The 22,256-nt window shown below is 33.3% G+C and overlaps 1 protein-coding gene across 4 annotated transcripts in view; it reads right to left on the bottom strand.

The window, feature by feature from the left end:
- LOC110018342 (crossover junction endonuclease MUS81) overlaps positions 1 to 22,256 on the bottom strand; it is a 61,314-nt gene that overhangs the window by 26,813 nt on the left and 12,245 nt on the right. For all 4 annotated transcript variants that reach the window (XM_020715623.1, XM_020715625.1, XM_020715624.1 and 1 more), the window contains exons 7-11: positions 18,364 to 18,460; positions 18,147 to 18,250; positions 17,871 to 18,013; positions 11,190 to 11,247; positions 8,557 to 8,715 (exon numbers count right to left, since the gene is read on the bottom strand). In XM_020715623.1, coding sequence (XP_020571282.1) covers positions 8,557 to 8,715; positions 11,190 to 11,247; positions 17,871 to 18,013; positions 18,147 to 18,250; positions 18,364 to 18,460 — 561 coding nt within the window. The remainder of the gene's footprint in view (positions 1 to 8,556; positions 8,716 to 11,189; positions 11,248 to 17,870; positions 18,014 to 18,146; positions 18,251 to 18,363; positions 18,461 to 22,256) is intronic.

The following is a 22,256-nucleotide window of genomic DNA, read 5'->3' as shown; positions in this document are numbered from 1 at the left end:
CTGTTAATAGTCCCTCCATGGACAAGAACAACTCCTCTATGAATAAAAACTGCCCCTACTTATTTCAAAGCCCTTTGAAATAAGTACACTTCTTTAAGTATTTACTTGAAAATACAAGATCTGTGAAGATGAAAGGATTCTTAATAATTCTGACTTTTGTGCTGGTAGTACCATGATTGAATGGGTTCACAACGCTGTTAAAATTGTAGTTATTTTCAAACCTGAATAAGATATCCACTGCAATGATGCCTCTTGATGAAATAATTGTTTCCAGCAAATATGCTGACAAAAGTAAGATTAAGGCATTGTCAATCAGGAATGATGGAAATCAGGTAGCTAAATTAAGTATTTTCTATAATTAAAAACTTCATTATTTTCAATATCTTTATTCTGATTTATTTCCCTTTTAGTTGAATATTTAGATTAGAAATATGAATTATTAAGTTTAAGTTACCTAAAATAGATTATAATAGATTATGCACTTTATTTTGTACCTAAAATAGATTATAAGATTATTATTTAATGGAAAGAAAGCAAAGGGAAAAGACATTGAGCCTATTCAATACTCAGCCTATTTTTCTCAAAACTTTGACATGGTATCAGAGCCAAATTTTTGTCCTAACCACCAATAATCGTGAGGACCGTCGAGACTCCATTCCCGCCACCATCTTGCGGGAAGTGAGGTTGTCCTGATTTGCGGATCAGAAAGATTCCCTAGCCGTCGGTCACTGCAACATCCCTTCCCAGCCTCCGCCTTTCACCGTTGTGGCTTTCTGCTCCTTCGAGAAGTCGTATATTGATCGCATCTTCCAAGTTCACTCTCTGTAGCACTTCCTACAATGTTGTCGCTGACAGAGATATACGGCTTCAACATCCCTTCCCTACTGTTCCTTCCTCCTCAGCCCCCACGTCAAGTTCCACCCTACTAAACGACAAACAAAGAAGACTCCGTCTTCGTCTTCCTTCAATATTTCTCACTTTCTCTCTCTAACCATGGAGTACCTTATATAACTTCTTGATTGAGAGGGAGCTCGGAGCAAAGTTCTTGCTCTTTGTTCCCTTTCTTTTGTTCCCTTTCTTTGTGGATTCGTGGATTCCTGTCGAGAGAGGAGAGAGATGGTGCCGCCCGCGGTTAATGGAGTTTTCGCCGGAGCGGTGATCGCGGTTCTAGTTTTTATTCGAGCGGTGGTGTGGAATGATTGGTCTCAAGTGCGATGGTATTGGAAAAGGGGATTCCAACGAGGGCTCCGATGGAGGTGTTGAGGGCAAGGGATCAGTTCAAGCATCGAAGAAAACTACAGAGTGCAGCCCCACCGAGTTACGGCGTTGATTTCCCTGTTCAAGGGTCGTGGAATCCCTTCACCGTAGGAATATATTTTACTCGTGTGATGCTTGGCAATCCTGCAAAGGAGTTTTATGTTCAGATTGATACTGGAAGCAATATCCTTTGGGCGACATGCAATCCCTGCAGTGGTTGCCCTATTAGCAGTGAGCTAAATATCAAGTTGGAGTCTTGTGAGCCGGACCAAACATCTACATCCTCAACCCTCTCTTGCTCAGATCAAAGATGTTCATCAGCCATCCAAACTAGAGAGGCAACCTGCTCCTCATCAGATTCTTCAAGCTCTTCGTCGTCATAGAAGACATGTAAAAAGGCCAGTTCGTGTATCGCGGCGCCATCATTCGACTGCTTTGTCTGCTAGCCTTCGGAATCGTTCGTCTTCGATTGCTTCGCTTGTTCGACTGTTTCCTCGCTTTATCCACTTCGGTTTCATCCAAACGTCATCATCGGCTTCACTAGCCTTCGCTACTTCTACAACATCTTCGACTGCTTACGCTTCGCTTCATCTGCTTCGACTTCGGGCTTCGGCATTCTCAGGCTTCGGCCTCTCGGGCTTCGGCACTCTCCGGCTACGACCTCTCAGGATTCGGCACTCTCGAGTTTCGGCACTCTCCGGCTTTGACGCTCTGAGGATTCAGCACTCTCAGGCTTCGGCAATCACAATCTTCAGCACTATCGGCTTCAACAACTTAAGGATTTTTTGTTCTGACAATATTATCAGCTTCTTGTTGGCAAATTGATGCTTCCTGATCAGTCAGATCAATTTGAGAGGGATGTCAATCAGAAAAGATGGAAATCAGACAGCTAAATTAAGAATTTTCTATAATTAAAAACTTCCTTATTTCTAATATCTTTATTCTGATTTATTTCCCTTTAGCGGAATATTTAGATTAGAAATATGTATTATTAAGTTACCTAAAATAGATTATGCATTTTATTTTGTACATGAAATAGATTGTAAGATTATTATTTAATGGAATGAAAGCAAAGGGAAAAGATATTGAGTCTATTTGGAATTGAGCATATTCAATATTCAGCCTATTTTTCTCAAAACTTTGACAGGCATCTCATTGAAAATGAAGGAAATTTTTTTTGGGATGTTTACATACATAACACAAAATTCTTATGTATTTATATATCTGATACCCAAAATTTAATATTTACACTTTTAACACATTGGTGTCATAAACTTATGCATAAAAATGTGTATTTCACTTTTAAAAAGACGGTTATTGTGATATTTTTTAGTGATGTTAAAAATTTGTGAATTTCATGTAAAAGTGAATGATTATGTGTTACAACAACAACAAAAATAAGCTCCGTTTTATGCATTAGATATGATTATGCGTTAGATATGTAAATACATAAGAATTGTGTGGTATGCACGTAAATGGCCTTTTTTTTTCAATTCATGAATCATGGTGGGCAACTTCATCGGTTGCCAGGAGGACAAAGTTGGCGGTTACCTGCCTTTTAAAAAGCATATACACCAGTTTGATTACAATCTAATTGCCGCTGCCCTTGATAATATCGCTTCAATTGGGAGCTGATTCACTTAGTCTAACATGAGTGAAAAGAAACTGAGGCGCATTTCCTGTCTTCAAAGGTCCATCATTACTCCCTAATTGTAGTTACTAAAACTGAGAAAAAATGGACAAAAGATTCAGGTGTTCAACGGCGGGACAGAGGAGCCAAACTTTCTTGATGCTGTGAAGGCAAGGACTTGAACATCAAACCATATCGAGCTCCTATGAATTACATTTGGCCACAAACTCAAATCTGATATGATAATTTTGAGTAATTGGAGTCGATATAAATTTGCAAAACTAAAAAACTAGAAAAATATTTTTAAAAAAATCAACATACAAAAGCAAGATTTCAAAGATGAAAAAGCCCTCTCGATATGGACTTGATCAACCAAAAGAAGAGTTGTGCTAAATCCAAAAGTCTCATTTATGCGGATAAATAGAGTACCAAATAAAATTCAGACAATTTATTGGCTTCAATTTGGTGACAGAAATGCTAGTTTCCTTCAAAAATCATAAATCAGGATGGCATCAAAATTACAAGCCAAGGTAAAAAAAAAGGTTTTTGTAGAATAGTTTCAAAATACCCCTTGTAATCCTACTCTTCAACACACACCAATGTTACCACCACTTCAAAACAGAAATTTACTGAAGCTCACGAATTGACAAAAAAATTCTCAAGTAAGTTTAAAAAGGTGATGTTTACAGCAAACCCCTATAAAGCATCAAAGATTGAGTGTTCAAAACTAAAATTCTTCCAGGTTACATGGATTCTCCTACCTTCACAAACTTTATAGCTGTGAACAAAACACTTCTTAAGCTCAATAAAGATTTCCAAAGCAGTAAACAGTACTAACAAACATTATTCCAAAGACACTGTTGGTGCTCTCCTAAGATTTTATACCCATTTCTCTATCTAATAGTGTATATAAATTCATCTATTTACTTTTGGTAAATAGATGGAAGCCAATAATGGGGAAACCAGTCAGTTAATGCCAATCAACCTTCATTCCAATGAGCAATTAAATACAACTTACTTACAGGGCACGAGTTCACAAAAAAAAAAATAATACTAGTTCGAGCACCTCTAATATGCACATCAAACTAAGCATTGCCGAGGTTTTTAATTCTGTCAACCAAAATTTCATCTAAGCTACTCTTGAACCCATTAATAAAGACTGCCTCTAATCCAATTGCTTTAATTCTGTCAAGAAGACTGCCTCTATTCCAATTCTTTTAACATCACCATTGATTATATATCTAATCTTTTTGACAAAGCAATTTTTAATCAGAAGTTTCAAGCTTTAGAAAATCCGCACACAATTTATCCCATCTTCTATTTTCTAATGATCTCCTAAAATTTGCAGAAGTTACTAAGGGGAACATTGCCATCCTAAAGTATAGCCTATAAGAAATTAACCATTGTTACAAGATTTCATATCAATTTACAATAAAGAATTAAAAGTTGCTAAAAAGAACAGATATTCTGTCTTCTAGGCTCAATGTTCAATCTATTGAGCTTCCATTCACCTTCTTTAGTGTGTGTCTTTTCTTCTAATTAAATCTCCCAAAGCTTGTGCCGACTGTTCCAAGATAAATTTAAAAAAGAAGCATAAAGCCTAGAAAAGGAAGCTTCTTTCTAAAACTAGGAGAGTTGACTAGTGAAATCAATCCTTGCTATGAGCTCCTCAAGTAGATTTAGATATATGTTCAAAAGAAAATTTTATTTTTGGAATGACCTAGAAGAAGAAGAATTAATACAAAAGATACCTCTTGATGAAAAAAATTTTAGTGGAGGAGATTTAAATTGACACGGTTGTAAAGTGGAAGAATATTTTAAAAATATTCATGATGGCTACGTTTTTAGAGCGATTAATGAAAAATATATAATCACATTAGATTTTGATTCAACTTATGATTTTTTTATTGTTAATATTTTATTTAAAAAAAAAGAGAAGAGCATATTATTACTAATAAGAATACATCTAATAAAATACAAATTGATTATTTTTTTATGAAAAAAATATATTGTAGAGAATGTAAGAATTGTACAAGTCATTTCAATTGAAAATTTAAATACTCAACATTGATTATTAATTTTAGATTTTAAGATGAAGAATTGAAAAATACAAAATATAATGATACATTGTCATAGAATTTAATGAAGGATCTTAAAAGACAAAAAAAAATTATGAGCAAACTTTAAGATTTTAATATTTATAATGTTCATGAAGAAGTCAAATCTATGCGAGATAAAGTAACAAGCACAATTAAACAAGTAGAGAAAAATGTACTTTGAGAATCAAAAGAAATAGTTTAGTAGTTGATGATTGAATAATAATGAGCAAAATATTAAAAATTTCATTATAAAAATTAATTTAAAAATTTAGAAAATCGGGAAAAATATAAAGTGGGTTGTAAGGAGTCTAAGAGAACTATTTATGACGCTAAGAATTTTATTTTTAACAAGTTTTATAATAGATTAGGTACAAAAAAGAGCGAAATATATATGTATAAAGAAGTCAAACACAGAAAAAACTAAAGCATTAATTCAAGTGTATTATAGATGAAAATCAAAAATTACTTTTCTTAGACGAAGATATTCAATATAAGTGGGTGAGATATTTGATGAACTTTTAAATAAAGCTTTTAAAAATACGTTCTACTTTAGTGATCTTAATATCGTTAATTATAATTTTTTTAATATTCGCACAAGTACAAATAAGTTGAGAAGGCTTTAAAGAAAATCAAAGATGAAAAATCAATGGGACCAAATATTATCCCAATAGAAGAGTAAAAATATTTAAGAGATTTAGGAAATTCTTGTTTAAATAAACTTTTTAATATTATTTTAAAAACTAAAAATGCTTGAGAAATAGAGGAAGAATATTTTGGTCCACATTTTTAAGAATAAAGGGATGCACAAGAGTGTGCAAATCATAGAGGAATTAAGTTAATGTGTCATACATTAAAATTATGGGAGAAAATAATTGAATATAGGTTAAGATATGATACAAAGATTTCTCATAGTCATTTTGGATTTATGATGGGCAAGTCTACCATGGAAACTATATATATATTGAGAGGTTTGATGGAGAAGTACAGAGAGAGAGTGAGGAGAATATATATATGATTTTTACTGATTTAGAAAAAGCTTGCGATAAAGTTCCAAGAGAAGTTCTTTGAAAAGTTCTAGAAAAGAAAGTTGTTGATATGACTTATATTCAAGTCATTAACTTGTGTTCAAACAAAAAGAAGATTGACCAAGTATTTTCCTATTTTAATTGGATTAGATCAGGGATCGGCTTTAAGTCCATATCTTTTTGCTTTAGTTGTAGATGTTCTTACTGGACATTTATAGAATGATGTACCATGGTGTATGCTTTTCGCAAAAGATATCTTTCTTGTGAATAAATCTAGAGAAAGACTTTAGAAAAAACTAAAGTATGGAGGTCTATTTGAGTCTAGATGCCTTCGTTTGAGTAGATTTAAAATTGAATACATGGAATATAATTTTAGTAGTAGTAGATCTAGTGGCAGAGTTGTACCAATAGGTGATCAAATCATTAAAAGGAGTGAACAGTTTAGATATCTTGGGTCTATTGTTCAAAGTGAAGGTGATATGGATGGGAATGTTATTAGTAGAATTCAAGTTGGATGGTTGAAGTGATGGGCCTATTGTGTGATAGAAAAGTACCGCATAGACTAAAGGAAAATTTTATAAGATTATCGTGAGAACTACAATGTTTTATGGTGCAGAAAGAATAAAACTAAGTTAAGTTTTGTTGAGATGAAAATGCTTATGTAGATGAGTGGCTTTATACTTAGAGGACAATGCAAAACGAATATATCCGTGAAATGGTTGGTTTAGCACCAGTGGAAGACAAGATTATAGAGAGTCTTCTTAGATGGTTTTTAAACATCAGCCATCTCATGATTTAGTTAGGAGAATGGATGTTTTATATTTGACATATGTTAAAAAAGGTAGAGGTATAACTAATAAGGCATAGGCTTGTTGTATAAAAATAATCTTAATTTATGAGAGTTAAATGAAAATAAGACACTCAAAAGAGTTCATGTAGCCTACCCCACTTAGTATGATAAAGGCTTGTTGTTGTTGTTGTTACTGTTGTTGTTGTTGTATTAACAATATTATGGTCCATATATAATATTCATTATTTTGAGAAACATACGTAAAAAGAGGGAAACTTAGGCTTTCATTATATCACAACATGTAATGCCACTGCTCCAATTTTGTTGAAAAATCATAAATCAAAATGACATGGAATAAATGGATGAACTAGAAATATCTAAATGATAACATCTATGGAAATACCCTACATCAATCTCCCAATATATGATTTTCAAAGTGTTACTTCATTTAAAAAATCTTATTGAAAGAAAGGATTTTGCTTCAATTTGAGACTCCACGAAACTAGTCTTACTTTTAAACCCATGGATCAATGAAAAAATTAATAGAATAGAATATGGCCTTGGAGCCCTAAGTCAATCTACATTGAAAAAAAAATAAATCCATGATTGGTACCTACCAACTACCACTCCACAAGCAGTGACTCATCTTTGGCCTTCTATAAAAGAGATTGTTATACATTATATTAATGAAATGTTATGGAAGCAGATTCCAATGAAATCTTCATCCAAGTCTCTTTGTCATGGCGATTATGCCTCCAAAAATGCAGTGATATTATGGATGATGCTAATAGAAAAGATCAATACTAAAGACATAGTATAAATATATAATATTGTAATATATGATACTTGAATCTATTACCCTCACCCTCTCTCCCTTGCCTAAAACGAAATAAATACTAATTCTTTAGTTGTGGTTTCAGTATATTTATAGTGATTTGTGATGATGTTAATTGGGTATTTTTTAAAACTACTTTGTTGACAATGTGACCAACATAATCAATAGAATTTAAGAGAGCAAAGGATTGAAGGAAAAAATGAATCAAATTGATCAATAAAATTACCATTGATGCAATGTATGTCCAACCATTTAGAGGATGCTATGAAGGTGATCATTGAAAATTTGACAGTTCTTGAGTTAAACGGGTCTCTGATTTCCATTGATCTAGGTTCATTAGTCTTGCCATACAAATCGACACAGATTTTAGTGCATTTGGAGAATTTTAATTATTCAGCTACTTTTCCTGCTCCAAATAAGCTTGTACAGGAGCCTATTTGTTTGATTGGATGGATTTCTCTCTTTCTTCCTTCTAGCAAAATTGCATGCGGGATTGTATTGAATAATTTTTCTTTTACTCTCGGGTGCTTCCCTTGCATTCGTGTAATAAAAAAAAGTAAAAAGCAATGACTAATGAAAAGACCAAGTAATAAAAATATTGGCACAATATCAAAAGTCAAAGAGGTCAGGGGATAACAAAAATGCAAAATAACCTATTTGAAAATTGTCAGTACTTTAGAAAATTAATTTGAATTAATCTTGGAAGATGAGTCTATTCCTTCAAACAACTTCAACTATTCTTCGTAAAAAGGAAGAAAAATACTTCATGAATCCTGTGGCGAAATGTATAAAATTACTATTCCAACTTTTAAAATGGAATATGTAAATATTTGTAGCTTTCAAAGTTTTTAATGTGGAAATAAAAATTCAAAAATAAACCATTACAATCATAGTTTCTCAGCTTGTAAATAAGAAAATACCTGCAGTCGTAATTTCTGCTCTTTGTATCGATTATCCTTAATGGAGCTATATAGATCATCAACCTTCTTCCTTTCAACAATAAAGTCAAGAACGTACTCAACATGAGATACTTTATGCCGTACAATCCAAATTCCATCTCCGATGGGCAAGCGCCTGACCTGCGTTTAAATGCCATAAGTTATGGAGATGTTGTAGGCCAGTACACCACAGAAAAATATTATTTTTTCAATTATTTAGGGGTTAAGGGTAGTTGGTCATTGACTCACTTGTTGAGTAGTAACTAAATGTAACAACCAAAATTGTCGACGATGGTAAGAGTACTAGGGTTCCAAAATGTATGAGCAAAAAGAGAAACAAAAGAAGCAACAAAAGAGAATGATTTAAGAATACTAAAAAATGAACTACAATGAATACATCTAATACAAAAAAGTTCAAATTTGGATGCTCGTTACTTGACTTTTTCTCCTAAAATTGATATTTTACAGAAAAGAAATGAACTTGGGTAAGCTAGTTTAGTCTATGTAGCATATGTTTCAAATAATCCATCTTTCTTTAAATAAGAACTATCCAGTCTATTAAGATTTTATCAAAGTTACTTGGAACATGCAAGTGAAAATTGAAAGATGTGCAAGCGTTTCAAAGTAAAAGCAACAGAACATGCACGTAGTTCCTGTCATTTCACTTATGATTTCCCATTATCAGATATGCAACCAAAACTGTTATGTATAAGAGATGTTTCAAGATATTCCTATCCTTACGGAATTATATTGAGGATGGCTACAAAAGCTTTTAGAACAGACCTGTTAACTTCTGCATCTATGAATGGCACAAGGGCGACAAAATTATAAAATAAGTCTCCCAACAAGCAAAATTATCTCGGTGGATGCACAGGGAATAGCAGAAGGGGAGGGAGTCGGATTGGTGGAGTAAGAGGATCCAATGAAATCCATTAAAATTTGCCATAATAAAATAAAATACTTGGGGCCATTTGAGATCACTTTTGTCTTTTTTTTTTTTTTGGTCTTTTAATTTTTCTAATTTTACTTTATTTATGTATAAAATAAATTTATGCTTGATATCTTAAATAAAATTCACCTTGGTTTTTGTTGAATATTTTATGTTGATTTATCATGTGATTTGAAAGGGGCGGTGGAGCGGGTGAACAAGACTAATATCATCAACTTCGGAGTGAAGTTAGTTGACGGTGAGAACAGAGTTGACTGGCAACAGATGTAGGACAAATCACCATGCTGCCCAAGCTCCAAAAATTTTTGTCCAAAATTTTAAAAACAAAAATTGAATACGGAACAGACCCATAAAAGATCTGACTTTGAAACAAAAATTTCTGTAAGATTTTTCAACCAGAACAATTGAAATAAATGTGAGCTAGGTCATTTGTAGAAGGTGAAAGCAAAGCAAACATCAGTAATATGCTTCTGGTTTTCAATTCTAATTTATAAAGTAAACCTTCCTCTAACATGAAATCAAGCTACGGAATGACAAAGTATGTGTGCAAATCTAAGAAAATTTAAAATCTCAAATGCGCCATTCATCAGGAAGTGTAATGAGGAAATTGTTCTTTAAAATGGACAATATAATAACACTACAAACCAAGAATCAATTTCATATGTATTTGTTGCAAAGAAGTTACAAATTTTTAAATAAAATAAATGAAGCTTAAACTCTGTTTCTGCACGAAATTTAGCTAAAATAACGATCAACAATCTAACAGTTAACTCATTTGCAAAATCTTAAAACAGTTCAATTAATAATATTACCACTATATGAAAGTCAAACAAGGTAGAAAGTTGGGATTTAGGTTGACAATGCGGGAGAAGCAATCGGACACTACCGCAAAAGAAAATTTGGGTTTCATTTATTTTCCTTATGATGAAATCATGGTTTCTTTTGATTGGTTCTACCTACAGCTAGTTGAACTTCCATAACTTGGTGCCTTGAGCATTAATTTTAGAGAAACCCCCCTAAAATTTTAGAGAAACCCCCCTAAAGTAGGTCCAACATAGAATCACTACAATGAAAAGGAGTTTTTTGCAGAAGAGTATTCAAAATGGGATAAAAGATTAACACTAAGAATATTCTTATACATTGAAGTTCAATAAGGAACAGAGTCTTATGCAAATCGACTAGTAGAAATAATAAGTATTGTAAAAAGTTTCATTACATTTTATTTATCAAAAGAACAAGAGTAAGATGGCCACTAGATCACTTTAAGCCTAAGAGGCGTAGCTGTTTGCCTGCTATGTCTCAAAAATACTGCAAAACGTGCAAACTTATTTGGATGAAAAAAACTGGACATTTTTCTCTCACGTTTTCCCTTTTTAAAAATAGATAAAGCTGACTCCAAATAGTTATCATAAGGCTAATGATGATGATAGCGAGTCAACAATGAGACAAAAATTGATAACCATAAAACAATTTTGATAAAGAACCGACGAAAATTAATAGAAAGCGTAAATCCACACAACAACCTCTTAAACTTCTGATTTTCACATTCCTTCAAATTCACCCCAACTTTATGTTTTACTTCCCATAAGCTATTATATAATTAAATGAAAGCAACGGAGCAAATCCAAAACCAAAGAACATGAAAATGGAGAACAAAATTACTCACCTCAACAATGATATTAAACTGTGATTGTATCATGTCAACAACTTTTTTTGAGCGAGATCTGCAAATATTGCAAAGTGAGTCAGAAAGAATTGATCTAGTGCTAGATAAGAAAGTATTCAGCTTGTAAGGTGTTATTGGTTTTTTTCTCCTGTAACAACCTATTTTATATTATGATGAATATGAAACTAAACCAATTTATTTACTAAATCACTCTCAAAACAGCACAAGCATATGAGACACAAGAATAAGCCATGTCAAAATCCACATTTAAGCAATTTAAAAAGTACATAAACAAAATCTCATTAGTTAAAAGTCATCAAAAATGAAAAATGCATGACTGCAGTTTCTTCCTAACTATGAGTAAAAGGGGTAGTGCTAAAAGCTAGTCGGTTCATAAAATCACGGGATTTATGTGATGAAGTTGATTTATAATGCAGTTCTAAGAAGTTGAAAATTTGATAGTATTGTCCCGCACTTTCTGTGTTATACCTAGAGATTAGTCTAAAAATATATTTTGGACTTGAAGAAAAAAAGTGATTTCTTAATTTTGTTCCCACAAATTCATAGTACAACTTTAATTCGAGCGTTTGCATGGGATTATTTTTAAAGAATGGTCTAGTTTATCCTTAAAAAAGGTAAAAGTTGATTTGGCAGCAAAGATATCCTAGTAACACCCAGTTTTGAGAAATCAAGTGAAATTTTTGGTAATTTTAAAATAACTCAAATTTCACATCCCCGAATTTTGATCAATTCAATTTTATAAAATTCAACACGTTGAATAAATCAATTTAATATATATCACTATATATGAATTATAAATACTATGGGAGATTAAAAAATAATAAGATATTAATTTGATTAAACTAATTAAACTGTTAATTAATCATTAATCTTCGGATCACTGTTCCCAGTCAACCGTTGTTTGTTCAGCACTTGGTCGCACATGCAATGGTTGGATAGGATCAAATGATAGGGATTTGTTGAATCTATGCTTATGTGTTGCATTCCCTTCATTTTTCCTCCTTCACTTCAAATCCGCGAGTTTGACCAGTCCTGGGATCACGGGACTGTGTAGATGGGGTGAGGGGGTGGAATGGGAGCCAAAGCTCATTGTTGGGGGTTCCAAAGAGAAAATGAAAGGTAGGAAGCTCTCTTGTATGATATTTCGGACATTCCTTTCCTTACCAACTTTTCTGTTTCGACATTTGCTATGAATTGAAGCATTCTATGTGTTCCTTATTGTTGGAGCTTTACAAAAAAAACCACCAAACTGTCGAACCGTAAAATACGCTCTCTAATAGGCCCATTTCACAAGTATGGTATGAAATATGAGGTATCCATTGATCATCTGAATTAAAAATACATTTTCACACAAAAAAGAATTGAATCTAAGACTTCGTTTGGGGGATCTTTCAGAAAAAAGCTCCTTTCAAAGTAACTTTGAAATAAATAGGATATAAAATAATAGTTGCAAAAGTCAATATTATCGTTTGAATTTGGAACTTCTATGGTTTTTTAACACTATTAGTTATAACATTTTAATATAAAAGACTATAAAAATCTAAATAATTTTAAATTATAATCTTCATTATGAAACTCATGACTTATTTACAGAATCTTATACGGCTTCCAATAGGCGACACTCAACGTGATTTATGTCTTTCACGTTGGAATATTCAACTTCTACATAAAAAAATCTAACAGGTTAATAAACATCTAAATCAAATTTAATAAATTCTATAACGAATAAAATTAAATATTCTAATAACATAAAATCTACTGTAACATCTCTCGCATTCACTCCAATGGAAAATCCCTATGCAGAACCCTCATTCAGATTGCTTTAAATCCATTGGAAAGTTTCTCAGTTTTTCTTTTCCCAGTGAGATCGCTGTCATAAATGGGCTCTAAAAGCTTTCTCCCATAGCGAAAGAAAAAAAATTGAATCGTTGGACGATATCGCCAACTGCAAGGATCTAGTTGTTGCTTGGTTTGAGATCCTAAAGGCATCCTTCGCTTTTGTTGTCAAAGAAGTCTTCTGCATAGCCGGAGGAGAAGACACCAGTTGAGTGTAATATGGCTTTTCTATTTCCGAAATAGCCAAACCAACGTCTAAAACAAAGAAACGAAGGTTGAACTTCGCAATCCCAAAAAAATAAAAAATGACGTATTGGTAGAAAGGCTTTTTTAGAAAATTGATCAGTCAAACGAACGACGAGTGTTCTCTCGACAATCATTATGATGAAACAAAGGCAAAACGTTCGCTCAGACAGGCCATAAGATGAGATGGCTAGGGCTTATCAAAGGATATGATCTGGATATATAGCCTTGGCTGAGTAAGCATAGCTTTTAATGCTTTGAGCCATAAAACCACATGTAGTGCAAACTGAATTATTACTCATTAACTAAACTTGATTAAAGAAATTGATTACTTACAGTTGGGAATCAAAAGACCAAGAGATTGTGAGTACTTACATCAGTTGACCTTGCAAACAACTCTAATAGACATGATTAACACAACTCAGAGTGTTAACAGTCAATATTTGAAACTCCTAAAACAACTTCAAACAGGAAAGAGTTTGGATACGACTATTGATGAAAATAGTGTTATCAAAAACAAGTTGCAGTTGCGATTACCAACTACCTACTGATTCTGATTTGAGACAGAAAATCCTAGGCTCATAGTTCAAGGTACACAGTTCATCAAGCTTGCACTAAAATGTACAAAGATTTGAAGTGATGTTCTGGTAGCCAGATATGAAGAAGGATATTATTAAATGTGTCAAAATGTCAAGCTTGTCAGATTGCAAAGGATGAGCTTCAAAAACCTAACGAACAGTTATAATCATTGTCTACACCTGAATGGAAATGACAAAAAATTGCTATAGAATTTGCTATGGGATTTCCCCGATCGAGACACGATCACGACACTATTGGGTCATTATTGATAGGTTACCAAAGTAAGTTCATTTCTTGCCAATCATGCAAACATATTCAGTTGAAAAGTTGTTCAAATTGTATGTCAAGAAAATTATTAGATTGCACAATGTTTTAAAAAATTATAGTTTCACAAATAGATAGAAGATTCACATCCAGGTTGTGGAAAGATATTTAGGGAGGTTTGGGTACGCATGTGCATTTTAGTGTGGCATTCCATCCACAAACTGACATAAAATTACAAAGGATAATTCGGGTATTAGAGATCTGCTGAGGCTTTGTGTTCTCAACTTTAGAGGTAGTTAGGAATATCGCATTCCAATGAATAAATTTGCCAATAATAATAATTACCAGTCCAATATAAAAATGGCTCCCTAAGAAGCTTTGTATGGCAGGAAATGCATAACTCAATTAAGTTGGTTTGAAGTAAGTGAACTTCAAATATTAAGTCTCAAATTAGTTGATAAAACCACACAAAAAATATGTTAATCAGAGACAAATTGAAGGTTGCTCAGGATCGACAACAAAAGTATTATAATCCAAGGCATAGAATAGTAAAGTTGGAAGTTAGTGAATTTGTATCTTAAAAGTCAAACCAATGAAAATTTTAGTCAGATTTGGTCAGGGAATCAAATTGAGCCCTAGGTATACTGATCCTTTTGAAATTATAGAAAGGAGTAGTCCAACTGCTTACAAACTAGCTTTACTAGCTAAGAAGTTAAACATCCATGATGTAATTTATATTTCAATGTTGAAGAAATGTGTTTCAAATCCAAACCAAAGGATTTCACACGAAGACACGCACGCATAAAAAAATTTAACTTACATTTAAGAGCCTGAAAGAATTTTAAAAACAGGTGTCAAGAAATTGAGGAATAGACAATTTTTTTTCCAAGATAAAATGTACATACCTATCTAAAAAGAAGCTACATGAGAAAAAAAAACAAAAATTGAGATATAAAAAATCTCTTTCTGTTCAACTAAATTCAGAAATTTCAATGATGAAATTTTTATAAGTAGGCGAGAGCTGTAACACCCAATTTTGAGAAATCAAATGAAAATTTTGGCAATTTAGAATGTACCGCAAATTTCACAATCCCCGAAATTTGATCAAGTCAATTATATAAAATTCTACACTATGAATCAGTCAATTCGACATACAGCACTATATATGAATTATAAATACAATGGAAGATATAAAAATAATAAGATATTGATTTAATAAAACTAGATAAACTCTTAATTAATCCATAATTTTTTACCATTATCCCCGGCCGACCTTTGATCCTCACTTAGTCACACATGCAGTGATCGATAGGGTTGAACAATTGGGATTGGTTGGATCTTTTTTTATGTGCCGCATTCCCTTCATTTTTTTTTCCTCAGTCACTTCAAATCTACACACCTGACAAGTTCAACATTCATGGGACTGTAGCTGAGGGGGTGAGCGGCAGTTCTAGGAGTAGAAGCTCACTGTTGGGGGTTCTAGGGATAAAACGAAAGGTAGGAAACCCACTTTTATGATATTCGGGACATTAATTTCCTTCCTCACATTTTCATTTGGACATTTGCTAGAAATTGAAGCATTCCATATGTTCCTTATTGTTGTAGCTTTGCAGGAACAACCATGGGATTGTCAAATCATGAGATAAGCTCTCTGATAAATCCATTTTAAGAGTTGTAGGGAAGACTTAAGAGGAAATGAAAAAAAGATGATGGAATAGAAAAGTATCGATAAGATATTTATGTTGAAAAGCTCTTTTGAGACAAATTAAAGCAATTAATCATATTTGCGATCAAATTAATATCTCAATTGTGAATTTCATGAATTTTAAGGTTATTACGAATTCCAATTCGTTTACACCGGGCAGTGAGCTCGAGCAAGCTTGAAGCTCGACGTAAGATTGGTTTGTCGATTCAGGTGAAATAATCATGTGCTAACTTAAGCAAAATAACTCTGCAGGTTTTCATATGATTATGTTTTATACAATTGCATTTAAGATTTTCTACATATTGTGGTTGAATACATGCATAGACTATATGAATGCAAACTTGATTTATCTCTTACAATACCTATGATTTTATTATGTTATGAATCTGATGAATATGTTGATGAAATCATTATTTGCATGTATTTGTTTAGTATGTTGCATGCATATGATATATGAAATGTTTATGATGAATTTTTTTTATAGAAAATATGCTTTAAGAAATGTCACAGGTGATACTATAGATAGACTATGACATGTGCTTGAAAGTACATATATTAGGGAGCAATTGGATTATGAACTCTTAGTATCAGACGGGTACGAAACTCCAAGAGCCGTTGGGATTTGATGGAGATGAAATGCATAGAATCGTTAGTACCAGAGGAGTTATTGATAATTGTTATGTTAACATTTATCAATAATTAATGTAACATTCAAGCTGGGAATCAATATATTTGAAGCTAAACACTCACCCAATAGTACTAAAATTTTAATTGAATCAAAATCAATATCGATTTGCTTAGACTATAGGATGTGTCACTTGAAATTAGTTTGATCCAACTCCTAATCAATACAATAAATGAATAAATATGCATGTATTTTCATGCATAATATATGCATATATACATAATCATATCATATTTAGAATTTTAGAAAATAAATTTTAAAACTAAGTGACTTGGCTTAAATGACATAAAAAATCAATTTGATATCTGTCATAATGATGATACATCAAGTTCCTCATTTCTGTATCAGTAACATGTAAAGTGAGAAGAGTCAGAATCCTAAACGAGATTAATCTTTTGGCATCTTAAACAATAGAGGCTAAAATATTTCCTTGTCCGGAGCTCTTAGACTTAGTAACCCAATTAAATTAAAAAAGCTGAAATGGAATTGACCACAAAACATCAGCAAAATGAGCACAACTACGCCTGAACAAATAACGCTAACCAGTGCCCTAAGCATGCCATTTAAGAAATAAATGCCGCCGCTTATGAAGAATAAACCAATAAAAAATCTTTCAAATTACTTGATAGAGAGAATCTGCAAAAATTGCTCATAAAAAAAATTTGGGGCTCTTTATTTTCACTCCACATGCATAGTTAATTAGGAATCTTTTAAACACATTGCACAACAGATGCTAAGGTTGAAGTTTGATTTTTTTAATTTTCTTAGATAAAAGTAAAATCAGAATACATAGATTGCAATTTTCAATAAGGAATAACTATGAGATGTAAAATTACATAATAAAATAATTCTATCCATTTGTTGTAAATTTTTAATAGTGAAATTGCAATAGATTGTAATAATTAACGTTTACATAAATGCAAAAAGCAAACACCGTGAAATAAACCTTTAAAAAATTAACAACACCAATAAAATGTAAACCATACTTAGTGTGAGCTATATCAGTTAGGAATAAATACTGAACATTCAAATTGTGCCAACTTATTATGGAACACAAATGTTTCAGGGAAAGAAAAAGGAAGCCTTTTTTATCATCTCACAACGATAGGTTTTAAAATACAGCTAAATCGGATAGAAAATCTTAACACTCAAGCCAATTATGAAGCTAAACGAACCATACCCATCAACAAAATAATGTGACTTAAATAAAAAACAAACAGAAAATTAATAACTGAGATTAGATAACAAAGAACAATTTTTTTTTCAAACATGTGTGGAAATGTGATAAATCAATAAAATATATGTTTTCAGGTGAAGTCAATTCATCAACTTAGCTTTCTGTTCTCACCCAAAACGTTCTCGATCATCCAAAATCAGGATGAGATCATAAATTTCATCAAATTTCTTTCCAATCATGCTCGGGGGCATGGCGAGAGAATTTACATCTCCTTTCCCAGCACCAGCTTGATATGATTTGTGCAAAGTTAGATCCTTGGAACATTGAAGAAAAGTTGATATCAGATGTTGAATTAACAGAAACAAATAAACCATGGGTTGAATATGTAATGTGTAACATTTTATTATGATTAAACTTTTTCTTCTTTTCTGGGGCATGGAAACATACATATGATGCACAAGCCCTTGGATAGAAGCTGCCTGGAGCTGCACCGATAAAATTTGAACTAGGCTGATTGGAAGCACTAAAAGAACCAAAATCTCGGCCATTATCTAGAAATAATAAAAAGGAGGTTTTAAATTTTAATATTTAAAAAAGTTACTTTCAGCTTATGACCAAGCATTTGTAACTATTTACGCTTCAAGACTAGGAAGAACATGCATACCTATATTCAAAGAAGTGCAACAAGTTGATGTAGCGGAAGAATCGTTTGCAATATTTTTACTAGAATCAAAAGATTCAAGTGACGGACTTTGGGAATTCTGCAAAATGGTCACATGTATTGATGAGAAAAAAAATTTATGTCCTTGCGAGAGTAATGATTTGTCTTGAAAAAAGAACTCATCCAACTCAAAAATACTGAATTCGTTATGCTTTCAATTAGATGCATATTTACACTCAACTTCAACTCATGTTACCTTTGGCTTGCCCCATTTCAACCCCATGCCTCAGATATGTACTCTATAAATTTCTCTTGTTCGCCATTCTACAAGCTAAAAGCATCAACGTATTAATCATCCTATTTTCATTAGGCCTTAATCATCCTACCTCGCTAATACAACCATTTAATATTATATTTTTCCTAATTTTATTACAAATGCATATTAACATTGCCTTTTTTTGCCCAAATATTTTTGTTTATTAATATTTACTTCATTAATACTTTCTCACAATTTACCACACCTCAAGCATAATTAGGTAAATGAATCGTGAAAATATTAATGACTGCTAAAAAAATCAAATCAGCCTTTAGCTTGGAATTAGCTCAAGCGCAAAATGATCAATGAATTTTCAAGGCTAGTTTGTTTTGAGGTAGGTGTTGATCAGATCTAACTTTTTAGGATAAAATTAATGTTAAGTACGCATGTATATGCATATGTATGTACAGTATATATATATATATATATATGCGCACATGATAACCACAAATGACTCCAAAATGATAAAATAAATAAAAGCACATAAGAGGCTGTCGGCGATAAAAAGTTGGAGGGTGTTGCCCGTGAGAATTTCGGTCATCGGAATCGAAATCTCGTCACCCGCTTCGGAAGGACGTTTTAATTTACATATAAATTTAAGTTTAGATAAATATGAAATCACACTGACCACATAATTTTCACAGTTTAAATGAAAGAGTACTCTACCTCAAACCATGTATCTATCCCGATGGATAAACACAAAACTTGAGGATGAGGTTCGATCAAATAAACTTAGAAATATATGACGTCCGTTTGGTCTGCGAAACCGTTTTATTTGCCGACAAATTTCTCTATTTAATATGAAAAATTAAATATAGTTTATTTTAAGCTGGGTTCGGAAAAACTTCCTATAAGGGCAAGCCCCTATAGTTAATTACATCTTAAATGACCGAAGTCACTAAAGAATGCTCTCGATAAAAATAAGGAAAAATTATCTTCAAAGACTTCAAAAGAATGAGACTTTTCAACGAGATCGGACAAAGAGGTGTGAAAGGGGAATGGTTGAATTTTGGAACATTTATTGTAGAATCAAAAGGAGGAAGAGGGAAAACTAAGGGATGTCACAGACCCGAAGGAGAACCTCGGTGATTTCCCAGTCTACCATATGGTTTGGCTTCAGTTTCGAGGAGAAATTATTCAAGTATTTTATCATGTCAATTTTATCTATGTCAATTTTATCTATTTAGGGTTTATATTCGTGTGAAACGATCACACGAATAGCATGGAAGATGTTAGGATTTAGGTCATCGACAACCTCGGAATCCTAAAACGAGTTAGGGCTTAGATTGCCAAGTAGAACTGTACAAATGTCTAACGAAAAGTTTGAGGATTTATGTTGCGCTATGCGAACAACCTCGAAATCCTATGAATTGTTGTTTTAATTTCTAATAAAGGAATGGTTTAGCTGGGGAAGACATGTTCTGTTGTTGAAGATGGTCTTGCTGCCCTCCGCGCTAGTTCCAAGCTCTTTGTCGTGACGAGTTTAAGTTTTCTAGGGTGTCAGGTTATAATGTCAAATCCAACGGCCCTATGGTTATAGTTCTTCAGATATTTTATAGGGAACATCTTGAAGTACAACATGCGGTGTAAAGAAAAGTAAAAGATACAACAGGGAAGTGATTATAAGAGAATAACACGCTGTAAACACAAAACAAACCTGTATACCTGGGAGATCCGTTGTTCCTTATGTGTAATTGATGCAACAGGTACAAGCAACAAAACTTGAGGAAGCAGGCTGAAATGCTTTAAAGAAATATCGTCCAGAAATCTCGAGAAAGATCGTCAAAAAACTCACGACAAGAGAAATGCGAGGAAATCGATAAAAATTGCAGAAAACACGGGAAAATCCCAAAAAGAGACCACAAGTGCTTTGTCCAAAAATTCCAAGAAAAACATATGAGAAAGTTCGAAAAGAGGGGGACCGCAAGCACTCGGGTCGGGGCTAGGCTCAACTATATATTAGTACTCGAGGGTCGTCGAAGGCTACTCGGTCACCCGAATGTATAAAGCCCGTCACTCAATTAGAATGGTGTCCTATCGAACCTAACTCAGGAGGGTGCTCCTTAGCATAAATAAATGATCAACAGGTGGGCAACCAATGCTTAAAATGTATTTAAAATTTATATTTTCAGCATGCACATAGGTTTCAAACATGCAAAAAGTGGGTTGTATCAATTTTGTTTGTAGCGAAAAATGTATTTTTATATTTAAAAAAATGTGTATTTGTTCTTATCAAATTTATTTTTATCAACTTTGAAAATTAGTTGTCCACGAGTCGATCTCGCTGTCGGGCATAAGGCTACCAACAACCTAAGAATGTTCAGGTCAACTCCCGCTAGTCTTGTATTGGTGAATGATATTGTCATCCTACAGCTCACCGGGTTCCTGAATCGGATCCTGATGGGTTCCTGAATCGGATCCTGATGTCGTAGGATGACATATCATTCTGCTCTATCTCCGGTGTGCCTTTGTCATCACCGCCCTAAGCCCCACGACCTTGTTTGATGGTTTCATACATAGCAAAAGTTATATATGTGCACTTATGTATTTGGACATAAGCATCAAAAACCGAACCAAGAAACAAGGAAAAAAAAACAAAAATAGGGTGAGAGAGAGAAAGGACTGATTCACCTAAAAAATCGAAAATAACGAAGGACGAATCAGCTCTCAAAACTCGTGACGAAAAGACCTGAAAAAGCAAGATCTAAGATCCTTGAATCAATCCGAAAGGATATCATTTTCTCACATTTTCATAAATGAATCAACCCAAGTCAAAATGACCTCCTAACGCCGGTATCCAAACCCCAAAGATATCTTTTATGAAATCAATTCGTCTCAACCAAGTATTCTCCCGAAATAAAATTCGGAAATCTCCCAAACTTCACAATTTAAATGAAAGGAATATAACCTTGGGACGACGGCCACTTATACTTTCAAAAATCATGTCAAAATTAAAGTTATTCAATTCCAGACTTAATGAAAATCTCCTCGTATCAAATAAACATGAAATCCTCCGGCTAAAACCACATAGAAGCTCACGGTCGGGCTTCAACAAATAGATGAATGACAGCTAAGGCTCTCGGCCAAAGCAACCCACAAGGGAGGCAACTACTAAGGCTCACGGCTCAGGGCAGCAAGAAACAGCTGCTAAAGCCCACGACCAAAGGCAACCCAAGGAATAACAAGTAAGGCGCACGGCTAAGGCAACCAAACTAGCTACATAAGGATCTTTGATATACATAAGAGAGTGCAAAATATAATCATAATTTCAATCTACCTACAATCATCCAAGTAGTTCAAGCCCAACAAGAAAGACTAAATCACACCAAACAACCTCAAGTAGGTCTCGCGGGTAAGAACTGCAAGAGGAGCAAATCTCAATGGTGCGCTCACGGGTAAGACCAAAGGGGGAGGCTAACTCAACCACATCACAAACCCACGGCTAGGAACCAAGCAAATATCAAAACTACAGCCTTATAAACTTCCAAACCAATCCATCAAAACCAGCTAACAGTTCTCGAATAAGGACAACACAGAACGCCAAAACAGACTCTCGGGTAGGAGCTAAGGCCAACAAAAA

Source organism: Phalaenopsis equestris, unplaced genomic scaffold (assembly GCF_001263595.1).
Source record: "Phalaenopsis equestris unplaced genomic scaffold, ASM126359v1 Scaffold000012, whole genome shotgun sequence".
Lineage (NCBI taxonomy): Eukaryota > Viridiplantae > Streptophyta > Magnoliopsida > Asparagales > Orchidaceae > Phalaenopsis > Phalaenopsis equestris.
Note: the sequence above shows the minus strand (reverse complement) of the source record. Positions and strands in the feature narration are given on the sequence as shown.